Raw genomic sequence first — 25294 nt, 5'->3', positions numbered from 1 at the left:
AAACCTAGTTACACATGAATTTGATTAAATTTGTATTCTGGGTTTGATTAAGATGGTGGGTTGAAATAAGCAATGCAAGTGCCTTGAGCGCAGTTTGGTTTCTGAATAACCAGTGTGGTGCATTAGTCTAGTGGAAGACGAATCTGCCATTTTGATCATAGCCTATTGATTTTATATCTTAGAGTGGAACTCATGAGTTTTCAAATATATTCTGGAGTTCTGCAACCTAGAATTAGAACCTGAAAATGCAAACATGATGCAACTTGAAAGCATATATAGACTTATTTCATTTTGCCATCTAGAGAAATATAGTGTTTTCTATGGGAATGCACTTGAAAATATGCACCCACTCCCAAGAAATCCAACTGAATGTGCTATTATAAATATGAGAGACTTCATTGCAACTGTCTTCTATTGGAGAGTTATTTCTGTTGTGCGAAAACACTCCAAGACCTTGTTGTTGATGAACTTCGCAATTATAACACACAAGCTACACAAAGATAAAGCACACACAAACCGAAAAGTAAACACGCACACAAAGACTTAATGTACATACATAGCCCACTTGCTAGTTTCGTGCTGTAACTTCAAATTCAAATTCATGTCTCTTGGAAGAAATAGTGAGATGATAAAAGATAATTCACACCTTGGAAAGTTACATTTTCTTGAGCAGGGCAATAATGAAATCCCACATAACCCCAAAACCAAACATTTCAGCAACAAAAAATATTCAAAAGTCCTGTTGTTTTTACAGAAATTTAAAAGACTATATATATATATATATATATAGAGAGAGAGAGAGAGAGAGAGAGAGAGAGAGAGAGAGAGAGAGAGAGAGAATTTAGAACTGTTTGATATTAATTTTAGCGTTGAAGTTTTTGTAAGAGGAGAGATGGCAACTTGGCTAGTGTAGATATGAAGCATAACTCCCTCTCAATAACTTGACTGAAACTCTGACCAGTTAGGCTGTTCGTTCAGTCATGGCTTGTCGTTTTATTGCATGGTTGTGCCTATCGCCTAACCATAAAATTAATCTTAATAAATACCTGCTATATTTGTAGGTAAAAAGTAGAGGTCTTTCCATTAGTGATCACAAGCAGCATTAGTTCATCACCATCGATTTATAAGAAAGAGATGGGTGCAGTGTAGGTTAAGTACTAAGATAGTTGTTGAAGTTTTGCATGCAACTCACATATAACACTTCACAATTCTATCTCTCTCCATCTCTCACACCCACAAACAAAGAGAGCTGTAGGGCCATGGAGATCTTCATGACAATGTCTCTTCTCACTCTTTTCTTTGGTTTCTTCTGCCTCTGCAAGTTACTTCTCCAAAGGAGAGACCAGAGCTGCTATATGCTGGCTTATGAGTGCTACAAGGCCAAAGAGGACATGAAGCTCAACTGTGATTCCAGCGCAAAAATCGTCATGCGGAACAAGAATTTGGGATTGGAAGAACTCAGGTTTCTCTTGAAAACTATTGTCAGTTCTGGCATTGGTGAAGAAACATCTTGCCCACGAAACATCATTGAAGGCCGAAATCCAACCCGGGCAGATGAGCTTTGTGAGATGGATGGTATCATATTTGACACACTTGACAAGCTTTTTGCCAGGCCTAGTTCAATTTCTCCGTCACAAATTGACATTCTGGTTGTCAATGTGTCAATGTTCTCCCCTGCACCCTCTCTAACATCTCGTATAATAAATCGTTACAAGATGAGGGAGGACATCAAGACCTTCAACCTCTCAGGAATGGGATGCAGTGCAAGTCTCATTGCTATTGATGTTGTACAAAACTTGTTCAAGTCATACAAAAACGCAAATGCAATTGTTGTAAGCACAGAATCCATAGCTCCTAACTGGTACTGTGGCAAAGAAAAGTCCATGATGCTCACCAACTGTCTGTTCCGCTCGGGAGGGTGTTCGATGCTGTTCACAAACAACAAAGGCCTAAAGCACCAAGCCATGTTGAAGTTAAGGCATTTGGTACGAACCCACATTGGCTCAAGTGATGAAGCGTATGATTGCTGCATACAGGCAGAAGATGAGAGTGGATATCAAGGTTTTCGCCTTACCAAACACCTCACAAAAGCAGCAGCTCTGGCTTTTACAATGAACCTCCAAGTTCTAGTACCAAAAGTGCTTCCACTGAGAGAAATACTTAGGTACCTGGCGGTATCTAGGCTTAAAAGTGCCAAAAGCCAAAAGCCAAAAGCAGATGAGGGAGTTGGGTTGAATCTTAAGACCGGGATTGAGCACTTCTGCATTCACCCTGGTGGAAGAGCAATCATAGATGGGATTGGTAAGAGCTTGGGGCTAAGTGATTATGATGTTGAGCCATCTAGAATGGCACTTCACAGGTTTGGCAACACATCAGCAGCTGGCTTTTGGTATGCTTTGGGATATATGGAGGCCAAGCAGAGGCTTAAGAAGGGCAACAGAATTCTGATGAGTGGATTTGGAGCAGGTTTTAAGTGCAACAATATTGTGTGGGAAGTGCTCAAGGACTTGGGTGATGCCAATGTTTGGAAAGATTGCATAGAGAGTTACCCTCCTAAAACCTTAGTCAATCCATTCATGGAGAAGTATGGTTGGCTCAATGATGAATATCTAAGCTTTCTTAGGCTTGATTTTTCCCAATTATTTGCTGAACTTCAGCTGTTTTGTTAAAGTATCCATCTTTTTCCTTAATTGTATTCCGCATTGCATTGCGCATGGATTTGTTGAAGTTTATGATTGTTTGAAGTTTCTCAGGTAAAGGGTAGTGTTTTGTTTCATCAACTAAGTGTCAAAAGAGAAACAGAAAGCTTGTTCATTGTGTTTAAGTAAACAGAAAGCTTGTTCTACTATATAATTTTCAAACTCCAACAGAAGTACAAGGCATTACTTCACTGACATATGCTTAAAATATTTACTAACTCTTCAAATCAATGGTTAACTTGATAAGAAAAAAAGGAGGGGGAGATGAAAAGTATGCATATAGGCGCTGGAAGTTTATCATTTTCACATATAAATATGATGTCTCTTTTCTGAGAGTGACTTCTGAGGTTCACATCCACTATCTTGGCATCTGGTTTTGGAAATGGCAATTGGCTGATATCTCTAGGAAACAAATTACATGAAAGATTCAATTCAAACAAAGAATGATTCTTGGGCAATTTATTTTCATTGCAGTGTTGTTCACCAATATTTGATTGTATCACTGCCATGTCTGATACACAATAAATTCTGAATTAAAAGTCTTTTCTCCCCATGTGTTGGCTCAGACGAAAGTTAGCCAATGCTGTCTTGAGCTTGACCATCAAAGTAATAAATTGGCCAACAAGAGTAATAAATCACCTGTCTACTGGTTTTCCGGGGGAGCAAAGTTAAGTCAAATTCATAGACAGTAGTGGTCAAATTAGGCCTTTAGCCAGATACACTGTATCCCTGAAAAATAATTTATTTTTTAAGCATTAAACTGAAGAGACCGGAACTTTTTGTCAATCTGTGGTTGTCAAATTCACATTTTGAAATGAACACTCATTTAATCCACCAAGCCTCAACCAGGACTTCATCACAATTATACACAGACTGAGTCTCCTACACAATTCTCGTACACAGACTGAGCCTCAACCAGGGTTTAATTTATTTCATGTAAGATACGAAATTCACAAAGGAACTAGCAAACTCAGAGCTTTGGGTCATTGGGATTGGATGGGAATAACTAAGATGAGCAGAGGCATGCTGCGGTTGAAGATGAAGGACTAGAGGAAATAATAAGTGTGGCAGATAAGGGTAATCTCCTCTGCATATGCTAAGCTAAGTTCTTCTAAGTTGGCCGTCGAACTATTATATGAAAAGTCTTTGAGGTGTGGGAACTTTTCTCCCACATCGGCAGAAGGAGCAAGAACAAGTAGTTTCTCGCTTATAAAATAAAGCAGCTGATTCATTAATAATTTACGGAGCCATGCGTCGAGCACAAAGCGAACTATTCTTTCGCCTTTTACTAAAGAATACCGTGTGCGCGTCGCTTCAAATGGCATACGCCTATTTTTGGAGGGGCGCACCTCTGTGGGTGCCCCTATAGTTGTAGTTTAAATTATTTGAGTTTTAACTTATTGGCCGTCTGGTCATTTGTTAATAAATTAAATGAAGTGTTGTAGTTTATTAATTTGTTAATAAATTATTTTGGATTTTCGTCCTATGAGAATATTTGATTGATTGATTCCGTTTTCTTCTGCATCTCTTTCTCCATGCAAAATGGATCGAAATAAGAGGACTACATCTGGGAGGTGTTGCCCCAAGGCCCTTCAATGCCTAAGTTAGTTCAAGAATTTGTAAAAAACTAATAGCTAACTAAAAGGGGACGGAGTTGTATGTATGGTATGAACCGGCTAGCGGGGGCCCTGTGTGGTGGCTGGAGCCTTGTGTAAGAGGGAGAAAGAGTGTGGCGACTAGGGTTTGTGAGGGAATTTCTAAAGAGTTTCAGGTAGAATTTTAGACATACCTCAACCCTTGTGCATAACCATCTATTTATAGAGGCATCAAAAGCTAGTGTTTCAGAGGAATAATTATGCAGATGGAAATAAATTATTCTTTCCTGATTTGGCGAGATTGACTTAATTAGGGATTTGATTTAAATTAAATCCCTAATTAAGATAGAAATCAAATCAATCACAATTAAATCAGGTAACTCCCAATTAGGTCAAATAATCCCCAAATGGAAGGAAATATTTGACGTAGGGTTTTGCTAGAATTTGGTTCCCACACTCACTAATCCCGGAATTGACAACAGTTTTCAAGAGAAACCTGAATTCCTCAAATCCCAGATTCTTGTTCCGCAGAACAATTTTTACGCATGAATTAGTGTGGAGCTTCATGTCCTCTGGGGCCTTGTAGCACTCATAGGCCAGCAGATAGCACGATTGGTCTCTCCTTCAGAGAACACACTTACAGAGCCAGGACAAGTCAAAGAAAAGAGCAAGCAAACACATTGCCATGAAGAATTCCATGATCCTTGCTGTGTGTGTGAGAGATCATAGAAGAGGGGTTCTGAATTTTTTTTTAAAGAAAGGGGCTCAAATAATAGGTACTCATTTTGATGAACAAGTAAATATAGTCAGACAGAGGACAAACCAATAATAAACAGTATGGCAAGCCATGACTGAGCATTAATTGGAGATAAGATTTTAGACAAGTATTCAAATCATTGAGAGGGAGTGATACTCCATATCTACACTTGCCAAGTTGCCATACCTCTTCCAAAACCAAAATTAATGTCAAGCACTGATTTGTTCATACATTATTGTCTTGTAAATTTCTTTAAAAACAGTGTGATTTATTTTAGAAGTGCTTTGTTTATTGCATGTTATGTGCGCTTTTACTGATTTACCTTCTGATGGTAAGGATGGCATTGGCCAACTCATTCAATACATTTTCGGAGCCTAAACAATGTGTGTGTAGCAGTAAAACAACAGGGTCATGAAAAAAAAAGGGTTAATTGTTTTCTTAGTCCTTCAATTTAGACTCGATTTGCATTTGAGTATCTCAATTTCCAAAATGGTACTCATGGTCTTTTAACTTCATTTTCGTTAAGACAAATAGTCCTATCGTCAATTTTGATAACTTTTTTGGTAAATACAGGAGTAACATGATATTTTTGTATTAAAACCTAAAAAATAAATAAAAAATTATATCTTTAAAATAACAATAAAATTAAATTAAATTAAAAACCAACACAAAACAAAAAATTCAGCAGTAAATGATAATAAAGATTCTCTACACTGTAGCACTTCAGAGGTTAAATTAAATGATGATATTCAGACCAATAAAGGAACAAATTAGATCTCTTAGATCTCTGGTTCCCTTTTGGAGATTGGTTTAGTCATCTCTTGTTGAAGCAAAAGGACCAAACTGAAGAGTTGTCAAAGGAATGCGTAGAGCTGAGTTCACAGCAAAATTCGAACCTTCCTAAGATTAGGATGGTTGGAATTTCAACTGGTGAGGCAGGGCAGATGAGTAAAGCAACTTTAAAGAAGATGATGGAGGATTTGACGAAAGAATTGGAGCAGCCGGATGCAGGAAATGCTGGTGGTAGTGATATGAGTAATGAGATCAAAATCAATCATCGTCCCCGACCCACCGACCCCAAAAAATCTCATCATTCCCGACCCCATTCCAATTCCCCCACCCCCATCTCATCATCCCCGCTTCCACCACCTTTCTCTCTTTCTCTCTCTGCTACAATTTGGTTGTAATATAATATGGGCACTTGATTTCCAGACACTATAAGAACTGTTGAGGGTTACTCTAATATTATTGTGATGCGGCACTTTGAGAGTGGTGCAGCCAAAAGGGCGGCAGCAACTGCTGGCATTCCTTGAGAGATCCGGGTTAATTAGGTAGCCGCGGTCGATGGCGTACCGCAGTTGGGGATTGTGGCTGAGGGATCGCGCTCGCCGCCGAGTCCAACTTTGATTAGGCCGCCGTCGTTGTCCAACAAGACGACGTTTTGATACATGTCCAGGTGGATGGGGGTTGGGTGATGGGAGTCTAGGACTGATTTGGTGCGAGATTGAGGTTGAGGTTGAGGTTGAGGTTTAGGTGGAGGTCTGACTCGCTGGGTTTGGGGTTTAAAGGGTATATTGCAAAGATGAGATGAGCTGGAGTTGCAGAGATGGGAATTGAGGGAGAGCTGGAGTTGCAGAGATTCTGGGCTGGACTGGAAGGAGAGAGGGATTGAAATTTTGTTTATTTTGATTTTTATTTGATAGGTTTTAATTGAATTTAAATATTTTATTGATATTTATTTCACCAAAGCTTAAAAATATATATATAATTACCATTTTTTTGTTTTCTTAAATATTTTATTCATATTTTAATTAATTTAAAATTTAAAATATATAAAAATACTATTTTACCCCTGTATTTAACAAAAAAGTTAACAAAATTGACAACATGACCATTTGTCTTAACGAAAATGAAGTTGAAGGACCATGGATATCATTTTGGAAATTGAGGTACTTAAATGCAAATCGGATCTAAATTCAGGAACTAATAAAACGATTAACCAAAAAAACAAAACAAAACAACAGCAGCCTGATGAAGACGACGGAAAGCAAACGCTCACAACAATTGAAATATCAAAAATGGAAAAAGAGCAAAATAAGAGTTTTCTGGCAATGGGTTCTTCTTGAAACTTGGCTAGGAACTGAAATGGGGCTAATCAAACTAGATATGAGCAAAGTTTGAAGAGTAAAAATATAAAGAAATGCAAATCAAACTAGAGGGCATCAAAGAGAAGGAGATGAACTTGAAAGTAGAGCAAAAGAAAATGAGTCGTCATGATGCTGAGAATACACCAACAGAGCTGTGGAGGAATGGCCTGAATCAAAGGGGGATCCTGAAACGCTGGTATGGTCTTTGCTGAGTTAAGTTTTAGTATGTTGACCGCAATATAAGTCAAAAGCACAAGGCACTATAAGTCCCACATCGACATGCGGAGCTAAAACAATGTATGGTAGTTCGTACATAGGAAAACAGTCTCTCATTGCCAAAGTCACGGAGCCATGCATTGAGCACATAGCGAACTATTCTTTCGCCTTTTACTAAAGAATACCGTGTTCTCGTCGCTTTAAATGGCATACGCCTATTTTTGGAGGGGCGCACCTCTGTGGGTGCCCCTTATAATTCAAGTAAAAGTTACATTTGAAGTGGATATTTTTACCCTTTGATCGCGAACAGATTAAAATAATTGTACTAATTGCTTTGACCAGCCCCTACAAGATGAACTGCAAAATATTTTTGTATAAACTTTTAGGCCAAACTTTCATGTTAGTTGGAACTGAAACATCATTAAATATTCTTGTAAATCCTTGTCCTTTTTTGGTGCACTTGCGTGTGTGTGTTTTTTAAACAAGCAGAATTTTATTAATATAGGGGTAAATAAAAGAGATGTACAAGAAGAATACATCCCAAACAGAGGTTCTTACATACAATAAATTTAGAAAAATACTTCCAACAAGATATTGAGGGATAAATATTACAAATGAAGCCCAACTTATTGAAAGTTAATAGATAGATGATCAAGAAGAGTCCTTGCACCACCATTGCATCAAAGAGATCATGAGAACAACATATTCTGCTTCAACATGAAACTAGAAGCACCATAAGTGAGAGGGCCTTACCCTCAACATTTACCCAGCCAAAAAAGTCTACATCACTTCCAGCATCCCACACGATCTCATAGCACCCAAAAATGAAAGATTCATCTAGATCTAGTAACTCTACCTCCACAACATATTCTTCTGTGGTCAGTTGTTGTAACACACTGTTTTAAAGAGAAAAAACCCAGTTATATGATTAACATAACAAAGCTTTTGGGCTGGGGCATAATACATCCAAGCCCTTCGTGTACTTATCATATAAATATCGATAATATTAGGAAAATTTCGACTTCAATAATATCCTTCAATTACCATCAGCATTTGGTCAGTGTATCACGGTAATATCGTGATATGGACATAGAATAGAAAAAAATAATGAAAAGGCTTATACGCGTGCGCACATGGGGATTTGAACATTTGCCACTTCCATTCTTCCTCCAACGCCTTATCCACCACACTGTTGATGACTTTGTTTGTTATACACAAAACCAACCATTTTCTTACTCTTCATATCTCATGCCTTTTGGGATGGAATCGAGCGGCTCATAGAAAGAATCGAGACCCAATCTTCAAATGATTTTGTTTATGGGAAACGTCAACCATTCTCAAATCCATATGGATGACATGTTAACAATTATATGCAAAACTATTTTGGGAATTTATTATTTGATGGCTACTCTTCACAGTACATATACTCTGCACATAACTAGAGATAATGAAGATAGTGAAAAATTTGAACCTCATAGGAACTCTATGTGGTACTAAGTCACTCATGTATGTTACCATGCAATATATAAAGGGGAAAATATTTTAGTAAATCATTAAAAATAAATGATTATGGTATGTTAAATTTTCTTTCATTAATTACTACATATTTTCTAAACTCACGGTGTTTGTCAGTGCGCTATATAATCAACTTAAATCAAGTCAAACCCACAAAGTAATGCATTTCCTTCCAATTTTTTGTGATAAAATAATAGATATTTGACTAAATAAACATTCTCTAAAGTTTCAATCAAAATTTCCAAGTTTTTCTTTTCGTGGTTTGTATTCAATTTTTACCGATATTGATACTTTTCCAATATTTCAGTGTTTTTGGACCTCCGATATTTCTAAAACCCTCGATATTTTAGACATTGATTATGAGAATGATGCATAGCTTGGAATATTGCATTTTACTATGCAGGACAATATTGTTGCCTAAGTTTTGTATAGCTTGACATCATATCAAATCACATCATTTTTTATGTTGGCAGAAGTGCTCTTAAAAATATAAGGCCCTGTTCGTTTATGTTTTGAGAGCCCATTTTCATTTTGAGAGAACAAAAACAAACAAAAAACCTGTTCAGTGGGCAAAAACAGAAAACACAGAGAACGTTTTATGAAAACAAAAACAATTCCACGTCTACTCGTAGAAAACAGAAAAAAGCTATTTTCATTCTCACAGGAAACAACACTGAAAACACGCTGCTTCTCTCCCCATCAGACCAAAACCACCGTCAAACGCTGCCAACAGAGAATCACACACAGAGCTTGAACCACCAACATCACCCAATCAAAATCACCACTGCCCCATCGAACCAGATTGACATCACTGCCACTCAATTGAACCCAACAAAATCTCTACGCAATTGAATTGAACTACCATCGTTGAACAACTAATTGCCGAATCAATTTTCAGTCCAAGAAAAGGAAAATGAGCTGAGAAGCTATTGGAAGGTGAGGTTGCAGTGAGAGAGAGACAGAGAGAGGGTGCAGCAGCATGAAGAGAAAGTGGAAAAAAAGGGGGTTGGTCTGATTCTTCAATTTTGGAGAGAGAGAGAGAGAGAGAGAGAGAGAGAGAGAGAGAGAGAGAGAGAGAGGAATGATAGAATTGGGGTGGGTTTGCAGAGAGTGAAAGCGAAGGTTGGGTTGAGGTTTCAATTTTTTTTATAAAGATAATTCTAGTTTTATAATATATAATTTTATTCTATTTTTTAAATGATATTCTTTAAGATGCTTAAAAAATAATATACGTACTATTTTGTTTTGTTTTTGAAACTCACATATTGATTACATAATGTTGTATTAAAAAAAACATAATGCATTTTAATTAAAGTTACATACATATTCATTGTTTTTGTCATTTTTACATATTACTGTCAGATGCGTTTTCACTGTTTTTATTCTCTGAAAATAGTTTTCAACTAAGTTACCAGACGCGTTTTTATTCTCTAAAAATGCTCTCTGAAAACATTACCAGACGGGCCCTAAGATTTAGTTAGTATCATTCTACTCGCGCATGTGTGACTGACATGCGCTACTGACCCACAGCGTATACAATTATTCACAACTTTGTTGTAAATTGTACCCAACACTACTTTGAACAACAATAGATTCATGTTCGACGAAGGAACACAACCAACTGGTAAAAGATTAGTTTTAATATCCAAGGCAACCACCCAAATTTTGAGGAAAAAGTCCAGGAAAAAAGGGATCTTAAGTTCGATGGTCAAGAGGAATCAAATTTACAGTTTCTAATGTCCGTGAAGCCCTTATGGCTTAAACACTTCGGAATCAACAACCAAATATTCCTTACCTTTTTCTTGATGTACAATAAATTCATACATATCTGTGGAGGAAAGTCATGGAGTGGTGGAATAAAGCCACAATAATTTGTCGGTCTTCTATCTTCTTTCAAAGACATATCTATGCAAGCAAAGTAAACCACCCTTTGCTTTGAATCCGAAGTGTTTAAGCCCAAAGTTGAAATTGCTTCTCCAAGTATGAGAGCGTGCGCCTTGAGCGATAGCGCTACAGCTCCCACATCGACAAGAGAGCAAGAAGTAGGTAGTCACTGTAGAATAAAGCAAAGCAGCATGTGAAGGCTCAAAATACGGAGCCATGCGTTGAGCACAAAGCGAACTGTTCTTTCGCCTTTTACTAAAGAATACCGTGTGCTCGTCGCTTTAAATGGCGTACGCCTGTTTTTTGATGGGTGCACCTCTGTAGGTGACCCTTACAATTCAATTAAAATGTTTTTATTCGATTACTTTATTTTTACCTATTTTTATTCTAATATCTTAAACCTCTCAGAGGGGTTCTGGTGAAAAATTGAAAATCTGAGGGGATACAAGATGAGGTGGTGATACACGATATTTGACATCATAACAAAGGAAAAATTAATCTGAGAGGGGATACAAGACCAGGTGATACACGACATTTGACATCATATGAAATTACAATTTTTTCTTTGTCGGCAAAAGTGGTCTACATGAGCGACTATGATTCACAATGCATCAACAACTCACAATTATTCACAATTTTGTTGTGTTTGTCATTTTCACTACTAACAATGCTTTGAACAAAATCGAAGACAACCACATAAAATTGTGAGGAAAAAAATATAGGAAAGAAGGGACATTAAGTTCGATGGTAAAGATGAATAAATTTCACACCTACTAATGTCCTTACAGCTTCTTTATATGGCTCTATCAACAGCCAAAAATTCCAGACGTTTTCCTTGATGTAAAATAAGTTCAGACATACATGTGGAAGTCATGGAGCGGTGAACTGAAACCACAATAATTTGGTCGCTCTCCTATTTTCCCTGAAATGCTTATCTATGAAAGTAAAGTGAACCACTAGGAAGTATGGGCTTTGAATCCCAAGTGTTTAAGCCCAAAGTTGAAATTACTTCTCCATATAAAAAATGTTGATATTTGAAGTACAAGTATGAGAGAGCCACGAGCGATAGCGCTACGACTCCCACATCGACAAGAGAGCAAGAATTAGGCAGTCTCTGTAGAATAAAGCAAAGCAGCATGTGAAGGTCCAAATCACGGAGTCATGCGTCGAGCACAACGCGAACTATTCTTTCGCCTTTTACTAAAGAATACCGTGTGCTCGTCGCTTTAAATGGCATACGCACATTTTTGGAGGGGCGCACCTCTGTGGGTGCCCCTATAATTTAGTCGTTAAATTCTGAAATTCGTTTAAATCAGGGCAAGAAACATGCGGATAAAATCCAGTATCTGTTTTCCGTTGGATCCTAACATAGTGGGCCTCTTTGAGTCCCACAACCATACAGCCTTTTGAAGAATCCCAAGCCCAATAACTTGCTAAGATTTTGAGTTCCAGTCTTTAGCATTCGTGTAGTGTTTGTGGGTTTAGTATACTATCGTTTCTCTCAATAAGAAAGGTTCTTTATTATTATTATTTTTTTAAAAGCTCTTAATCAAGCGTTAGGTATGGAAGTTGTTGTTTGCATTGAAAAAGAGGTTTAATGAGTAGCAAAGGGACCCTAACTTTGTTAGTCAAGCTCAAGATGAATCAAACTCAGACTTGCTAATATCCGTGAAGCTTCCTAGTGTATATAAGCATCCAAACATTCCAACCCTTGTTTTTCCTTTGTACTAAATAAAGTTCACACACTAGTGGTGGAAGTCATAGACACATGCTAAAGAAGTCAAGACACATTTGTCATTCTCCTATCTTGTTTCCAAAGGTCGCAGATGTTGTAAGTTCCACATGCATTAGCCGCAGGAAATTATTCAGACATAAGAACAACTAATTATAACACTTTTTGTTCCTATTAAAAAAAAAAAAAAAAAACTTTTTGTTACTTAATAAAGCAACCAGTCGGGAGTATCATTTGCTTTCAAGTTTCTTTCTTAATACAAACATATAAGAAAAGGGAGAATAGAGTATAAGACAAGACGAAAGTTTTACGAATAAATATTTTCAACAATTTGAACTATAATTGTTTTTTAAAAGTTTAGTATAAAGTGTTAGTGTGCGCAGGTGCGTTACACATGTATATATTATGAATCACAATTTTTTGTTTCTTTAAGCATCTCCAAGGGAAGAGGCAAATGAAATAGGCAAAATTATAACAATTTAGGTGGCATGTTGCCTACCCATTTACCTCATGAAAAAAATTGGTCATTTCAATGGAATAGGCAATGCAAGTCTACAAACTATTATTATATTATTTGTTTTTATCTTTTACATTTACTATTATATTTTATAGAAAATAGGTGAGAGAGTGGAGATGATATTTTATTATAAAAATCAAGTGGAGCATGATATACCTCTTCACTTTGAAATAGTCAATATTACCTTTTTGGGGAGAGTATGTATATTTTGCTTACCCATTTGCCTATTTTCTTGGAGCATGAAAATGCTGATGTGGTAAGGCAAATGAGGTTCATCTACTTTTTTGCTGAAATATTTTTGCTCACCACTTTAACCTAATGTGTACTCTCACCACCATTCTCAACACTTGACACGTGTCCATTGGCATAACTATAGTTAACTCTTTACTTTGTATTTATGGAACCATGGTCATGTCAATAGACAAGTGTCAAATGTTGAGAAAGGTGATGAGGGTACACTTTGGGTTAAAGTGGTGAGGAAAAATGCTGCCCTCTTCTGCCTCTTCCCTTGAAGATGCACTAAAACCAAAAGCCCGTTTTGTTCATGGGAAATGAGGTTTGGGTATGGGAAATCAATTGCTTTCTCATGTTTGATAAATCTATGCATGAGAAATGGTTGCATGGCACATGAGAAAGTAAGGGGAAAATGAAGTTTTCCTTTCAACTTGGGTTTTGTTTTCCCTTCTCATAGGAAAGTTTGGAAAAATGAACCAATATTCAATGCACATTTTACATGACCATTTTATCCCCATTAACAATTTAGAATTACAATGTATTATTAAATACATTCTTTTTTTATTTGATTTAATATGAGTATAATTGAAAAATTATACAAACTTTGTTTTCTATTCATACTCAAAATAAATGTGGGAAATAAAATAAAGTGAAATCTTCAGGTTACTTTCTCAGTATTACTAAACGTGAGAAATGAATCTTTCATTTCCCCTCCCTTAAGAAATGATATTAAAAGTGATTTTTACTTAAATCCAACCCGTGAACCAAATGGCGCCGAAGATAAAAAAAGATGATTGGAGGTAGTTTATTTTTGGGTGAGTGATGATGACGTGGAAAGTCAGATGGTAAAACTGGAAAACAAAACAAAAATCCAAAAAAGTTAGCCAGCCATCACTAGACTAGCCACCTCCCCCTTTCCTAGCGCCTTCCTCATTCGTTGTGATATTGTCTTCCATCTCTTTTGCTCTTTTCCTCTAATTTTCTTCCCTCTTCTCAGCTCCACTGTTTCAATCTCAGATTCCTCAGCTCAACTTTGAATGAACTCGTGGCCTTTTCCTTTGTCCACTTTCAGAGTCTCCCATGGCGACCTCAATTGAACAAGGTGCTCTGCTCTCCCTCTCTTTCTGTACACATACATATTTTTTAATTTCCAATTAATTTGATAGGAAGAAAGAAAAAAAGATTCTCTGTAGCTAGAGCTCTCAAAATAAATGAATAAACTAAGAAATTAAATACTCAAATGGATTAACAATCAACAACTTGTCAGGTGCCTGTCACTTTGCCCACATGCATAATTTCATTTCCAAAATCAGCTACTTTTTTTTATAAATTTTCCTGGAAAGTTCTTCCTTTCCTCTGAACCAAACAGGTTTTGTAACTTTCAATTTTGTGATTATTGAACTTATAGGAGGAGGTGATAGGGACTTAGAGAAAGGTCTGATGACTCCAACACAGAACCAAAACCCTCTGGCCGAGCCTTCGCCTTCGCCATCGCCATCGCCATCGCCGTCGTCGACGGCGTCGGCACCGGCCTTGGTCCTGTCCAACTCCGGCAAGCGCATGGACCAGGCGGGAAAGAAGAAGTACGTGAAGCAGGTCACCGGTCGCCACAACGACACTGAGCTCCACTTGGCTGCTCAGCGCGCCGATCTAGCCGCCGTACAGAAGATTCTCGGTGATATCGATTCGCAGATGGTGGGGACCGTCAGTGGGCCCGAGTTTGATTCGGAGGTGGCTGAGGTACGGGCGGCGGTGGTGAATGAGGTGAATGAGCTGGGGGAGACTGCCTTGTTCACGGCCGCCGATAGAGGGCATCTTGATGTTGTTAAGGAACTGTTGAAGTATTCAAATAAGGACAGCGTTACGAAGAAGAACCGCTCGGGGTTTGATCCCTTGCATATAGCTGCATGTCGAGGACACCATGGTAATGATCTTCAGCTTTTATGCTCTTTTGGATTTTGAACTCCTTATCTAATTTTAATTATTTGGTTTGTGAATTTGGGTATCTGTGGAACTTTTGTTGTGGTGAAGATTGCAAGAGGGTTATTAGGATTAAAGTTCGCTTTTTGGAGATGTTGGGATCTGGCTATGTCATTTCTCTTGTTTTTATAGTTATTTAACATAATGGGCAATAGAGTGTATATCGTATGAGCAAAGCTGCACTGGAAATTGGAAGTACTGATTATTTAGTTTGCAAGTTTTATGATTTGAAAGAATGATTAATTTTGGTTGATGGAGTATCCAAGTGTTTACTGCATAAAATACTTGCCACTGCTCTTATTTTCTCATCAACAGTACAGGCTATCAATTTTTTGAGATATTTATTTATAGAGAGTGAAGCATTCAAGATTATGGTGTATTATAAACTATGTCCTTGTGTGGACAACACACACGTGTTAACTTTGTCATATGACAATTGTCTCCTGGTTCCGTTGGACAGTATTCCTAAAGTTGCTTCTGCCCTGGTTCTTTGTCTATACCCACATAATGATTTCTTTCTAGTCCGAGTAAAATGAAAGTTAGAGCTTCCATGGTCTGAATGCTACTGTGCCGTTGGACAATACATTCATACTCCCACTTTTCTTGCAGCCATCGTCCAGGTACTACTAGATCATGACCCTGGGCTAAGCAAAACAATTGGCCCGTCGAATGCAACCCCACTTATATCTGCAGCCCAAAGAGGGCATATAGCGGTAGTTGATGAGCTGCTGTCAAAGGATTGTACCTTGTTGGAGATTTCTAAATCAAATGGGAAGAATGCATTGCATCTAGCTGCGAGAGGGGGGCATGTGGAGATCGTAAGAGCGTTGCTGAGTAAGGATCCACAATTAGCACGAAGAACTGACAAGAAAGGGCAAACTGCATTGCATATGGCTGTAAAGGGGACGAACTGTGATGTGGTGAAATTGCTTCTTGAGGCAGACTCTGCAATTGTTATGCTTCCCGATAAATTTGGTAACACAGCATTGCATGTAGCCACCAGGAAAAAGCGAGCAGAGGTACTTTATATCTGGGTTACTATGCACCTTCATCTTTACTGATGTATCTTTTGAATGGTATATGGTTGTGAATTCCAATTTCTTTAATATAGTAACGGTGGCCGTGAGTCAATGATGCTTTAAGTAATTGCATATTATGAAGCCTTAGTAGTTTTGCAGATCTCAGGCTAAGTTTTATTTTTAATCTTATACCATGATACTTTTTGGCGGCATGGTTTATGGAAGGGAAAGTTTTTTTTATATTTTATTTTTATAGGATGATAGGAATAGTTTGATACCGAATAGTTATATGCTTCTAGTGGATGCAGAAAGCAAAAACATATATCCTTGATATTGTATTGATTCAAGAAAGAATGTCGGTTTCTAGTGTGTAAGGCAAATTATGTATCTGCTAGTGTGTATATTGCTTTTTTCCCTTTTTTTAGATTTACTCTTTTGCCATTTGTAAAATCCTTTCTCCAACCGTGTGATCCTTGCACATGGTTGCTACAATATGAGTTATTCTTCTTTGGCAATTTCCTTTTGTGATATAACTTGATTTGTGTGTTAATATAATTGGGATGAACTATGAGTTCTTATTTGCTAGTCTGGTGTGAACAAAATAGTTAAGGTGGCTAAAAATTGGCATCAGTATTCACGTTGTTTCTCTGAAAAATTGGTTTAGGGACCTTTATCGTATTTTCTGCACTTCTTTTTAGCTTTGGTTCAAGCTGAACTAGCATAGCCGTCAGTTCTTGCTTTCATGCTTGCACATCTCCATTACAATTATAGATCTATATGTAATGATATTTTTTTGCTTTCCTTGCAGATAGTGAATGAGTTGTTACTCCTTCCAGACAGCAATGTTAATGCACTGAACAGGGAGACCAAAACGGCTCTGGACATTGCTGATGCACTTCCACCTTCTGAAGAATCCTCGGACATAAGGGGTTGCCTTTATCGCTACGGTGCTGTCAAGGCTAATGAACTGAACCAACCAAGGGATGAATTGAGAAAAACAGTGACTCAGATCAAGAACGATGTTCATATCCAGCTTGAACAAACAAAGAAAACCAATAAAAATGTTCACAATATTTCCAAAGAGCTCAGAAAGCTCCACAGGGAAGGAATCAACAATGCCACCAACTCAGTCACTGTGGTGGCTGTTCTATTTGCAACGGTTGCCTTTGCAGCTATCTTTACTGTGCCAGGTGGTGATAAAAACGATGGGACAGCTGTGGTAGTGAAGAGTCCTCCTTTCAAAATTTTCTTCATTTTCAATGCCATTGCTCTCTTTACGTCGTTGGCTGTTGTGGTTGTTCAAATTACCTTGGTCAGAGGGGAGACAAAAGCGGAGAAACGGGTGGTGGAGATAATCAATAAGTTGATGTGGCTGGCTTCCGTGTGCACTTCAGTGGCTTTCATGGCCTCCTCTTACATAGTGGTAGGCCAACACAATAAGTGGGCTGCAATTCTGGTAACAGTTGTTGGGGGAATGATAATGGCCGCAGTTCTTGGCACCATGACATATTATGTGGTAAAGTCAAAGCGGATTCGTTCCACGAGGAAGAAGGAGAAGCATGCAAGGAGGAGTGGTTCCAACTCATGGATGCCCTCTGACTATTCCAATTCGGAAATCGATCGAATTTATGCCCTTTGAATTTGATGTGTGAAATTTTCACCCTTTGCAAAGTTTGTGAAGGATTGTAGAGAGTAAAAACACTAAAACAATGGATGTTGAATAACAGCAATATATTTGTTTGTCCCACTTATTCTCTGCTTCTTCTTGGTGCTACATTCGTGAACTCCACTTGTGCTGTAAACATATCTCAAATAGGTCTCCCCTTGTTTTAACAGCGAGGTGTTGTCTTTTGCTAGATTAGTCTTTGTATATGTATTTGGGTTTTTTGCTTCTTTTTATTTTTATTTTTAATTTTTTTAACTTTTTAATGTCATTTTACGGTAACTGCTAATAATTTAAGGTCCATTAAAGACTTTTGCGTTTTTGCCAAGATATAGAAATATAGCTATTCGAAACCCCTTCTTGAATAGTGCTTTTTCTAAAAATACATTTTCTATTGAGAGGGACGATAATATATTAAATGTATACACACGACACTGATATTAGGATTTGAACCCAAGACTTTGTCTGGGGGAGCAATTGCTCCAATCCACTACACTAGTGAGGCCCTTCTTGAATAGTGCTTGAACTCCCTTTGAGTGGTAAAATTCTAAAATCTCAAAAAATTTAAAAATTGAGTTTAGGCAAGAGAATTATAGCTCATGTTCTCTAAATTTGATTCTACATCGTCTTTGACGGAGGTTGCTGCAAATCACCTAATTGTTCTTTGACAAAGTTGTTGTTTTCGTTTATTTATTCGCTCTTATAGGCAGATTTGTTATGGATGTGATGGTGGGTGTGGCCGCGACGGCGCCTCATCAGGTGGTGGTGGTAGCATTCTTCTAGGCTCATGAGTTGTTTTAGGGTTGGTTATGTTGGGTTTGTGGGCTTTGTTTGGGCTTATGGTTAATTGTAGTGATGTAGGCTAGTAGTTTTAGTGCGGTTTTTGTCCGCGTTAGTTGTGTTTTTAGCATGTTAGTTTGTTGCCCTCTTGGGATTGGTATTTTAGATGTCTTTGATTGTACAGTTGAAATTTATCTAATAAAATTTTTATTTGATCCCAAAAAAAAAAAAAAAAGGTTAAGAGCATGCAATCAAGGTCCAGTGTTAGAATTCCATCTTTCCGCTTGTATTAAAAAATAAAAATTGGGTAATTAAAGAAATTTAAAAAATAAAAAATAAAAACCGCCAATGACGACAGAAAAAATAAGTCCAACAAGTCAACAAAGGTGACTAGTAAACAGAAGAAAGAGGCCCACAAACGACGACGTCTTAAAGTCGAGCACTCCCGCCGTTCTCAGCTGAAAATGGTTCGAATCCACGTGAAGCACGGCGACGGCTCCGACCAAAAGGAGTTCCTCTACGACTGTTCAACCACGTCGCCAATTGAAGAAATTGCCCCCGAAATCTCGCGAATTTCCAATCTTCAATCCAGGATCGACCGCCTGGTTTTCGAGCTCGAACCTCATTTGGAACCCCTCCATGGCGACGCAAAAGGTTCAAAGACCAACCATTTCGCTAAAAAAAATCGCTAACACAAAGCTTAAGCGTCGATCTCAGACTCACTCACTTACTTGTTCATTACTAAAATGCAGCTGTTTCTCTCCTTAGAGCTTTATCTGAAGCCAAATCCTATGCTTCAAAGGTAAAGCAAACGCTTTGAGGTTGAATTGTTCTCGAAAACGAAAACCCATTGATAAAGTATGGATTTTCATAACAGGACCAGGTTGTTCACAATAGGCCTTTGTCTTATCATGTGCTAAGAAACCATGTACAAGCCTTAGAGAGAGAGCTCAACTCGGTTCCTCAGTTTCAGAAACTGTTAGCAGGTAACCCTTTTGTAGTTTTTTAATTATGTTATTACAATCAGGAAAAAGTTTTGATTTTTAAGGGAATTTGAAAATTTACAGACGTTGAATCTAGTGGAGAGGATTTGAGGCAGGTTTGTTGGGCCGGGAAAGTGCTTGATAGAAGTAAGCGGTTATGTGATTATATTGGAGCCAATGAGAAAACAAAGGTAATTAGTATAGATTGCAATTGATTTCACCATGTCACGTGAGCCCAAATTTTGAAATTTGTAGTGGTAGAGAGATAGCATGGTGTGTAGTTTGTTTAAGCTTTTAATGTTTTGTGGGAAAGAGATAACTTGGTATAGTTGTTTTGTGGCAGATTGTTATCAAGCTGCAGTCAACTGAGTCATGTCCTGTATAATTAGTGGTAAGTGTGGCAAATGAATCAGCTTAACTCTTCCATACATACTTGTCTACTTGTATGTTTGTGTATGTCTTTTTGTGTTGCACCAGTGAGTGTGTGTTCATGTGCATGATTGAATTGATTTGCGTTCAGGAAACTGCACGATGCATCCAAGGGACCACAAATGCCTGCGAAGATGGAAGCTGATAGACCAAGGCACTTGATTCTCAAACAAGTTACAGGTCTACGGTGCACTGTCAAATTATAATGTAAATTCTTCCTCATCTGGTTTGTGTGTTCTATTTTGGTTTTTGGTTGGATGAGAATCCCAAGAAGAATGATAAGAGATTTTGAATTTGTGATGCATTGACAATATCATTGTCTTTAAGTACAGATGACAGTAAGCTGTATGATCTTATTCAATGACAGGCTAGTTTACCTTTGTTTTGGAGTGGAATTTGTGATTTCTTATATGGATATTTGGATTTATTTAGCTGTTTAAAAAGGTAAATGAAGAGTAGCAATCTGCGTATTTCATATTTATATATGACAAGGGATAAGGGATTGATTGAAGAAATAAAATGTCAAATAATTGTTTCATCCAGAGCTTGAGCTAACAGACAGAGTTCAACTAGCCCAAGGATTGTTATCCAAACCTCTCAGGTTATAGGGACAGCCTGGTGATGAATCCACCAACTTCCCAAGGCCTGTTCATAGTTCAAGCCAAAATATTAATAAAATTGAAATAAAACATTGTTCGCTTCAGTTGGCCTTTCAACTATTGTTTCCAAGATCAAAGTCAGCGTCTCGTCTATGCTATTGACAGGGGATCCTGAACTCCGCCTAAGCTGTTGCATTCTGGCAAAATCCGTTTCAATCGGTATCAAACTAATCACTAGTTAAGCATATGAATTTACCACTGTATAATTGTGAAATCAAAACTCTTACTTAAAAAGTCCATGCAGTTATGCATCTTTTACTGATCTCTGTTAGAAATTTAGAATGGAATAATTGTTGCCGCATTGATGTGTTTTGTACTGATCTTTATTAGGCTAAATGGGTATGGATGCTGATGCCTTAGTTTTCTATGCTAACGTTGCGGCTTATGTGACATTTAAACTATTAAGAAGGCAAACCGATTTAACAATCCAGCTGGTCTGCAAGGCCTACCATTTCCTTCTTTTGTCGCTGATAACATTTAAATTTGGGTGGGGAGAAAGGTTTATGGTTAGGTGCATATCTGTTAACCTGTAGTGCTCAACAACATCAATTGAACTTTTTAATTGCGTTCTTTTGTTCTAATCCTGTCAAATTTTTGGCTGACATGTTCACTTAATTTAAGGTTCATGTTGCCCACTAGGAGTATCTGGGAAAAGAAAAGGAGAAGGAAACAAGAGCCAACAAAAGGCTCTTTCTTTGCACTTCCAAATATCTTCTTATATTAAATTGTTGAATATTTATTTCCTCTTGTCAACTTAGTAATTTTTTTCACAATGTCCTGCATTTAAAGAAGGCAGAGTCTAAAATCTTTGTTTTTTTTTTGGTTGCTTTAGTATCAATTTTATATCATGTAGTAAGAGCTAAGAGTACATATAGTTTATTTGTTGATCCAAGAATCATTTTGTGTGGAGGCTGGTGTCTTTTAGCTACTCCTGAAGGGTAGATGGGTTTTTCAAAAACTCGTGATTTGATGATTGGCCGCGACGTAATGATGTTGATATTAGCCTAATCTAAGGTACTTTGCAGTTAAATATTCATCAGGGAATGATGCCGGCTCATTTGAATATATGGTTTCTTGGATTAAATTAGCTATCAGTATATTGGAGAATGCTACTTATCCCAACTTTTGTTTCCCACTTCGCTTGATTGTGACGTCTTAAAAGTATCAGTTCAGAAATTTGTTAGCTACAGCAATGGATTTTGCTGAGTGAAACAACTTTCAGAGGGAAAAACATGATGTCTTGTCTTAGAAAATTATTACAAACCATGAAAGAAGCAGATGATTTAAAAGACATCAATCAATCAATCAAAAATGTTGAATGCTTGCTGATTTGAAGGTTCTAAATCTGTATTGATAAGTACTCATATTATAATTTAGGTCTAGGACAGAAGAACTATTTGGCTTTTAACAAACTTTAACTGGATCTCCTGCCATGAGAATTTCTGACAGCCATGCACTGAATCAAAGCATACCCATTATCAAATTTATGAAAGAAGCCCAAAAAAAAAACAGATCATCAACCCAAGTCAAAAGTTTGTACTTTGCACACCCTCCATCTCTCTATTCACTCAGAGCCCCATCAGCCCCTGCAAAGGTCTGGTCTCTCTTGGTCCTCACAAGCTGCTATCCTGGAAGCTGACGTTGAGTAAAACCCAACTTCGCTTACGGTCTTTCTTGAACGAAGTGGTTGCTGAGACTGCTTGCAATGCGCAATTGCCCCCTGAATTGAACTCTCAATTTCTGAACTTGCACTGTTGCATCTCTTCAGAAACTGCAGCTCCTGAGTCCCATTTGAATGATTTGAAAATGAAGATGAAGAAGAGCCAGATGATGATGAAGAGGACGTTGAGTTCTTTGTCGAATGTCGTTTGATGGCCAGTGAGAATGATCTTCTGTGAATACCAGCACCATCTTCAATGATCTTGTCTTTGTTGAAGCTCCTCGTGCCGGAAGCAGACATCCGGCATTTGTCTTTCTGAATTTGTCCAAATGGATTTTTCTTGGCCGCCTTCACATATTTACTTAAATCCTCAGACTTTAAAACCATTCCTCCATCTGCATTCTTAGCAGCTGTTGCACTGTTCTCATCTGAGCAACCAGATTTCCCAAACAGAGACTTGAGGTAAGCCCGGGAAGCCTTCAGCTTTGATCCCAGTAATGACTGCTTGAACTTTCTGGTCCAAGACTTTTTTGGGTTTTCATGGATAAAGCCACTCACTTCAGTTGCATACTCCAAAATATACTCTTCTGGGTTCAGCTCTCTGCTAACCTGGCAGGACTCAGAAGGTGAGATGTTGCAGGATTCAAATGGAGTGCTGGTTGTGGTTGGCGTTGGGGCAGCAGTGTTCATCAATGGAGTGCTATAGAATTCTTCGAACATATCTTTTCGGCTATCAAATGCAGAAGTGGAGTTTTGCAGTAGTTTTTCAACCATTTGTAAACGAGGGGGAAGGTGGAGGGGAAGGAGCTTTCCTTTGTAGAAAAGCTCATCAGCTGGGGAAGTTGAGGGAGGCTCTCTCTCTAGGGAAATGGATGACATTTGAAACTCAAACTCTCTGGGGTGTGGAGGAGAGCTCATGGAGTGGCACAGGTAGGTAGAGTATGAGCTCACTTCCATGTCGATGTAGTCGTCGTCTGCATGGTCACAGGATACGTGATCAACGGCCATGATCACTTCTGTGCTGCTAAGACAAGGCTCTGTGCTGTTTGAAGAGTTTTAGCTTACTGCAGGAAGTGGAGCTGTGTGAAGGGTTTTGAAGGTATTATGCAACCTTTAAAGCTTGTCCATGATGCCAAGTTATATAGATAGAAATAACTGTATTTGAGAATTTTTTGAATCCTCCCAATTTCCAAATATAAAACTCCATGTGTGGACCATTTTCTGTTGGAGCAGCGCTGATACATTTCTTTACTCTTTTTTTCTTATTGGCAAAAGGAAAAAAAATTTGAGTGGGTGATTTATTGGTTTTACAATGCAAATTATGCTGTAATGCTGGCATCATTTCTCTCCTGGGCTCAGATTTCCTTGAGAAGCACTATATTTAGCATCATTATAAGACTTTAGTTTGTTGGGACCATTTATACACCAATCCAAGTTCCTAACTTCAGAAAAAGAGGAAATATTGTGGTCAAGCACCATGATTAAAGGATTAGTACCTATTGATGACTTGCTTTAACCCCTTAATGATCATCAACTTGGGTTAATTGAGAGAAGATTTCATTCATTATCTGAAAATAACCAGCAATGCCTGCATTTGACTGCAGTGGACTAGCAGTCAAGGAACAGTAAACCCACCAGTGCCACCTATTTTATTAGTGAATTAAATACTCAAACATTTAGGCGCATGCACAAGAAAACAAGTAAATATTTTTCTCAAACTCGCCACCTTTTAAAATTATATTTTAACCTCAAGACCAACCCACATCTCAAAACCTGGCTTTTCTGCACTCCAAGAACATAAACAAATCTTCTCTCTCCCTCTCTCTCACTCAAAGAAAACAAAACTTGGAACTGCTTTTCTGATCAGTAGAGTAATACTAAATACTTGGAGCTGAAGAATCACTTTCTCTCTTAATTACTCAGAAAACAAAACTAAAGAATCACTTTTAAGTACTTCACCTGATCTGCTACTTTTACTGGATTCCTGGGTTTCTTTTCTTTGATTATTTTATTTTTACTTTTCATCTGTCTTGCTTCTCAAAAGCTAATGATTAAATTTTCTTCAACATTCTTTTGTTTTCTGTAAAATGAAACAAAAAAAAAAAAAAAAAAAAAAGGTAGAGAAGATTTTGTAGTGAAGTAGAGAATTGTCAACCTCATAGAGAGCCAACACACAACCCGACATTTGGTGGTGGGAAAGGGAAATTCCGGATGCAATGCCTGCGAGTCTCGAGACTTTTTATTTGTCTTCTCCTTTAAACACACTCCCCATCTTTATTTTCCATCTGTTTCTCTTGTTTTCTTTCGTTTGCTTATTTTTAACCACTAACAGAGCAATGGGATTCCCAACCTTTTTCAAAACCCAAAATGGTTGGTTATGGCTCTTCTGTTAGCCTATTCTACTCTCAGACACACTTCCTCATCACTTATTAGCTACTAAAGTTGACCATATAATCATTTGTTCAGTTTGGTCTCATTTTGAAGCAATGATTCATATTAACGTGAGTCGTTCACGCACTAGTGACACTAATCTCAACTATTAATGCATTGTGAGCTGATTGGAAGTAATTTATTCACCTCGTGAGCGATTGACTCTAACAAAACTCTTGTTGGTAATCCTTATCAAATTCTGAATTGTCATTGAAATGTATATTACCAGGGATACAAAACTGAAAACAAACAGAAGCTCAAAAAAATTGAATTGTTTGAAAGAAAGAATAAAAAATTTGAATTATTTTGTTCTTTTTCCAGACAGCCGGCACTAGAAAGGATGCACAACTGTCCTCCTGTGGTAAGCATTCATAAATGTGTTTTTTCTTTGCCTC

At 37.7% G+C, this 25294-nt stretch overlaps 4 protein-coding genes and 4 non-coding genes across 8 annotated transcripts; 7 read left to right on the top strand and 1 right to left on the bottom strand.

Moving 5' to 3' along the window:
- The first annotated feature begins 1096 nt into the window (after positions 1-1096).
- On the top strand, positions 1097-2718 carry LOC117617629 (3-ketoacyl-CoA synthase 19-like). Its single transcript, XM_034347083.1, has one exon. The coding sequence runs from the start codon at positions 1182-1184 to the stop codon at positions 2667-2669; it is 1488 nt and encodes a 495-aa protein (XP_034202974.1). The 5' UTR covers positions 1097-1181; the 3' UTR covers positions 2670-2718.
- A 1226-nt stretch (positions 2719-3944) lies between these two features.
- On the top strand, positions 3945-4061 carry LOC117620410. The gene has a single exon (XR_004584750.1). It is a non-coding gene; the product is annotated as a U5 spliceosomal RNA (small nuclear RNA).
- Positions 4062-7545: 3484 nt separating this feature from the next.
- On the top strand, positions 7546-7662 carry LOC117620415. The gene has a single exon (XR_004584754.1). It is a non-coding gene; the product is annotated as a U5 spliceosomal RNA (small nuclear RNA).
- Positions 7663-11025: 3363 nt separating this feature from the next.
- LOC117620417 lies at positions 11026-11142 on the top strand. The gene has a single exon (XR_004584755.1). It is a non-coding gene; the product is annotated as a U5 spliceosomal RNA (small nuclear RNA).
- Positions 11143-11970: 828 nt separating this feature from the next.
- Positions 11971-12087, top strand: LOC117620409. The gene has a single exon (XR_004584749.1). It is a non-coding gene; the product is annotated as a U5 spliceosomal RNA (small nuclear RNA).
- A 2112-nt stretch (positions 12088-14199) lies between these two features.
- LOC117617628 (ankyrin repeat-containing protein ITN1) lies at positions 14200-18051 on the top strand. Its single transcript, XM_034347082.1, has 4 exons — positions 14200-14398; positions 14705-15220; positions 15886-16295; positions 17104-18051. Exons 1-4 carry the CDS (start codon positions 14377-14379, stop codon positions 17932-17934), a joined length of 1779 nt encoding a protein of 592 aa, XP_034202973.1. The 5' UTR covers positions 14200-14376; the 3' UTR covers positions 17935-18051.
- Positions 18052-19136: 1085 nt separating this feature from the next.
- LOC117617638 (cilia- and flagella-associated protein 298-B-like) lies at positions 19137-20532 on the top strand. The gene is made up of 6 exons (XM_034347095.1): positions 19137-19392; positions 19491-19540; positions 19616-19724; positions 19806-19912; positions 20065-20112; positions 20242-20532. Exons 1-5 carry the CDS (start codon positions 19203-19205, stop codon positions 20104-20106), a joined length of 498 nt encoding a protein of 165 aa, XP_034202986.1. The 5' UTR covers positions 19137-19202; the 3' UTR covers positions 20107-20112; positions 20242-20532.
- Positions 20533-22388: 1856 nt separating this feature from the next.
- Positions 22389-23477, bottom strand: LOC117617634 (probable membrane-associated kinase regulator 4). Its single transcript, XM_034347088.1, has one exon. It carries the CDS (start codon positions 23475-23477, stop codon positions 22389-22391), a length of 1089 nt encoding a protein of 362 aa, XP_034202979.1.
- Positions 23478-25294: the final 1817 nt, after the last annotated feature.

This window comes from Prunus dulcis, chromosome 2 (genome assembly GCF_902201215.1).
Source record: "Prunus dulcis chromosome 2, ALMONDv2, whole genome shotgun sequence".
Lineage (NCBI taxonomy): Eukaryota > Viridiplantae > Streptophyta > Magnoliopsida > Rosales > Rosaceae > Prunus > Prunus dulcis.
The sequence above is the reverse complement of the archived record's forward strand: the minus strand, read 5'-3'. Positions and strand labels throughout refer to the sequence as shown.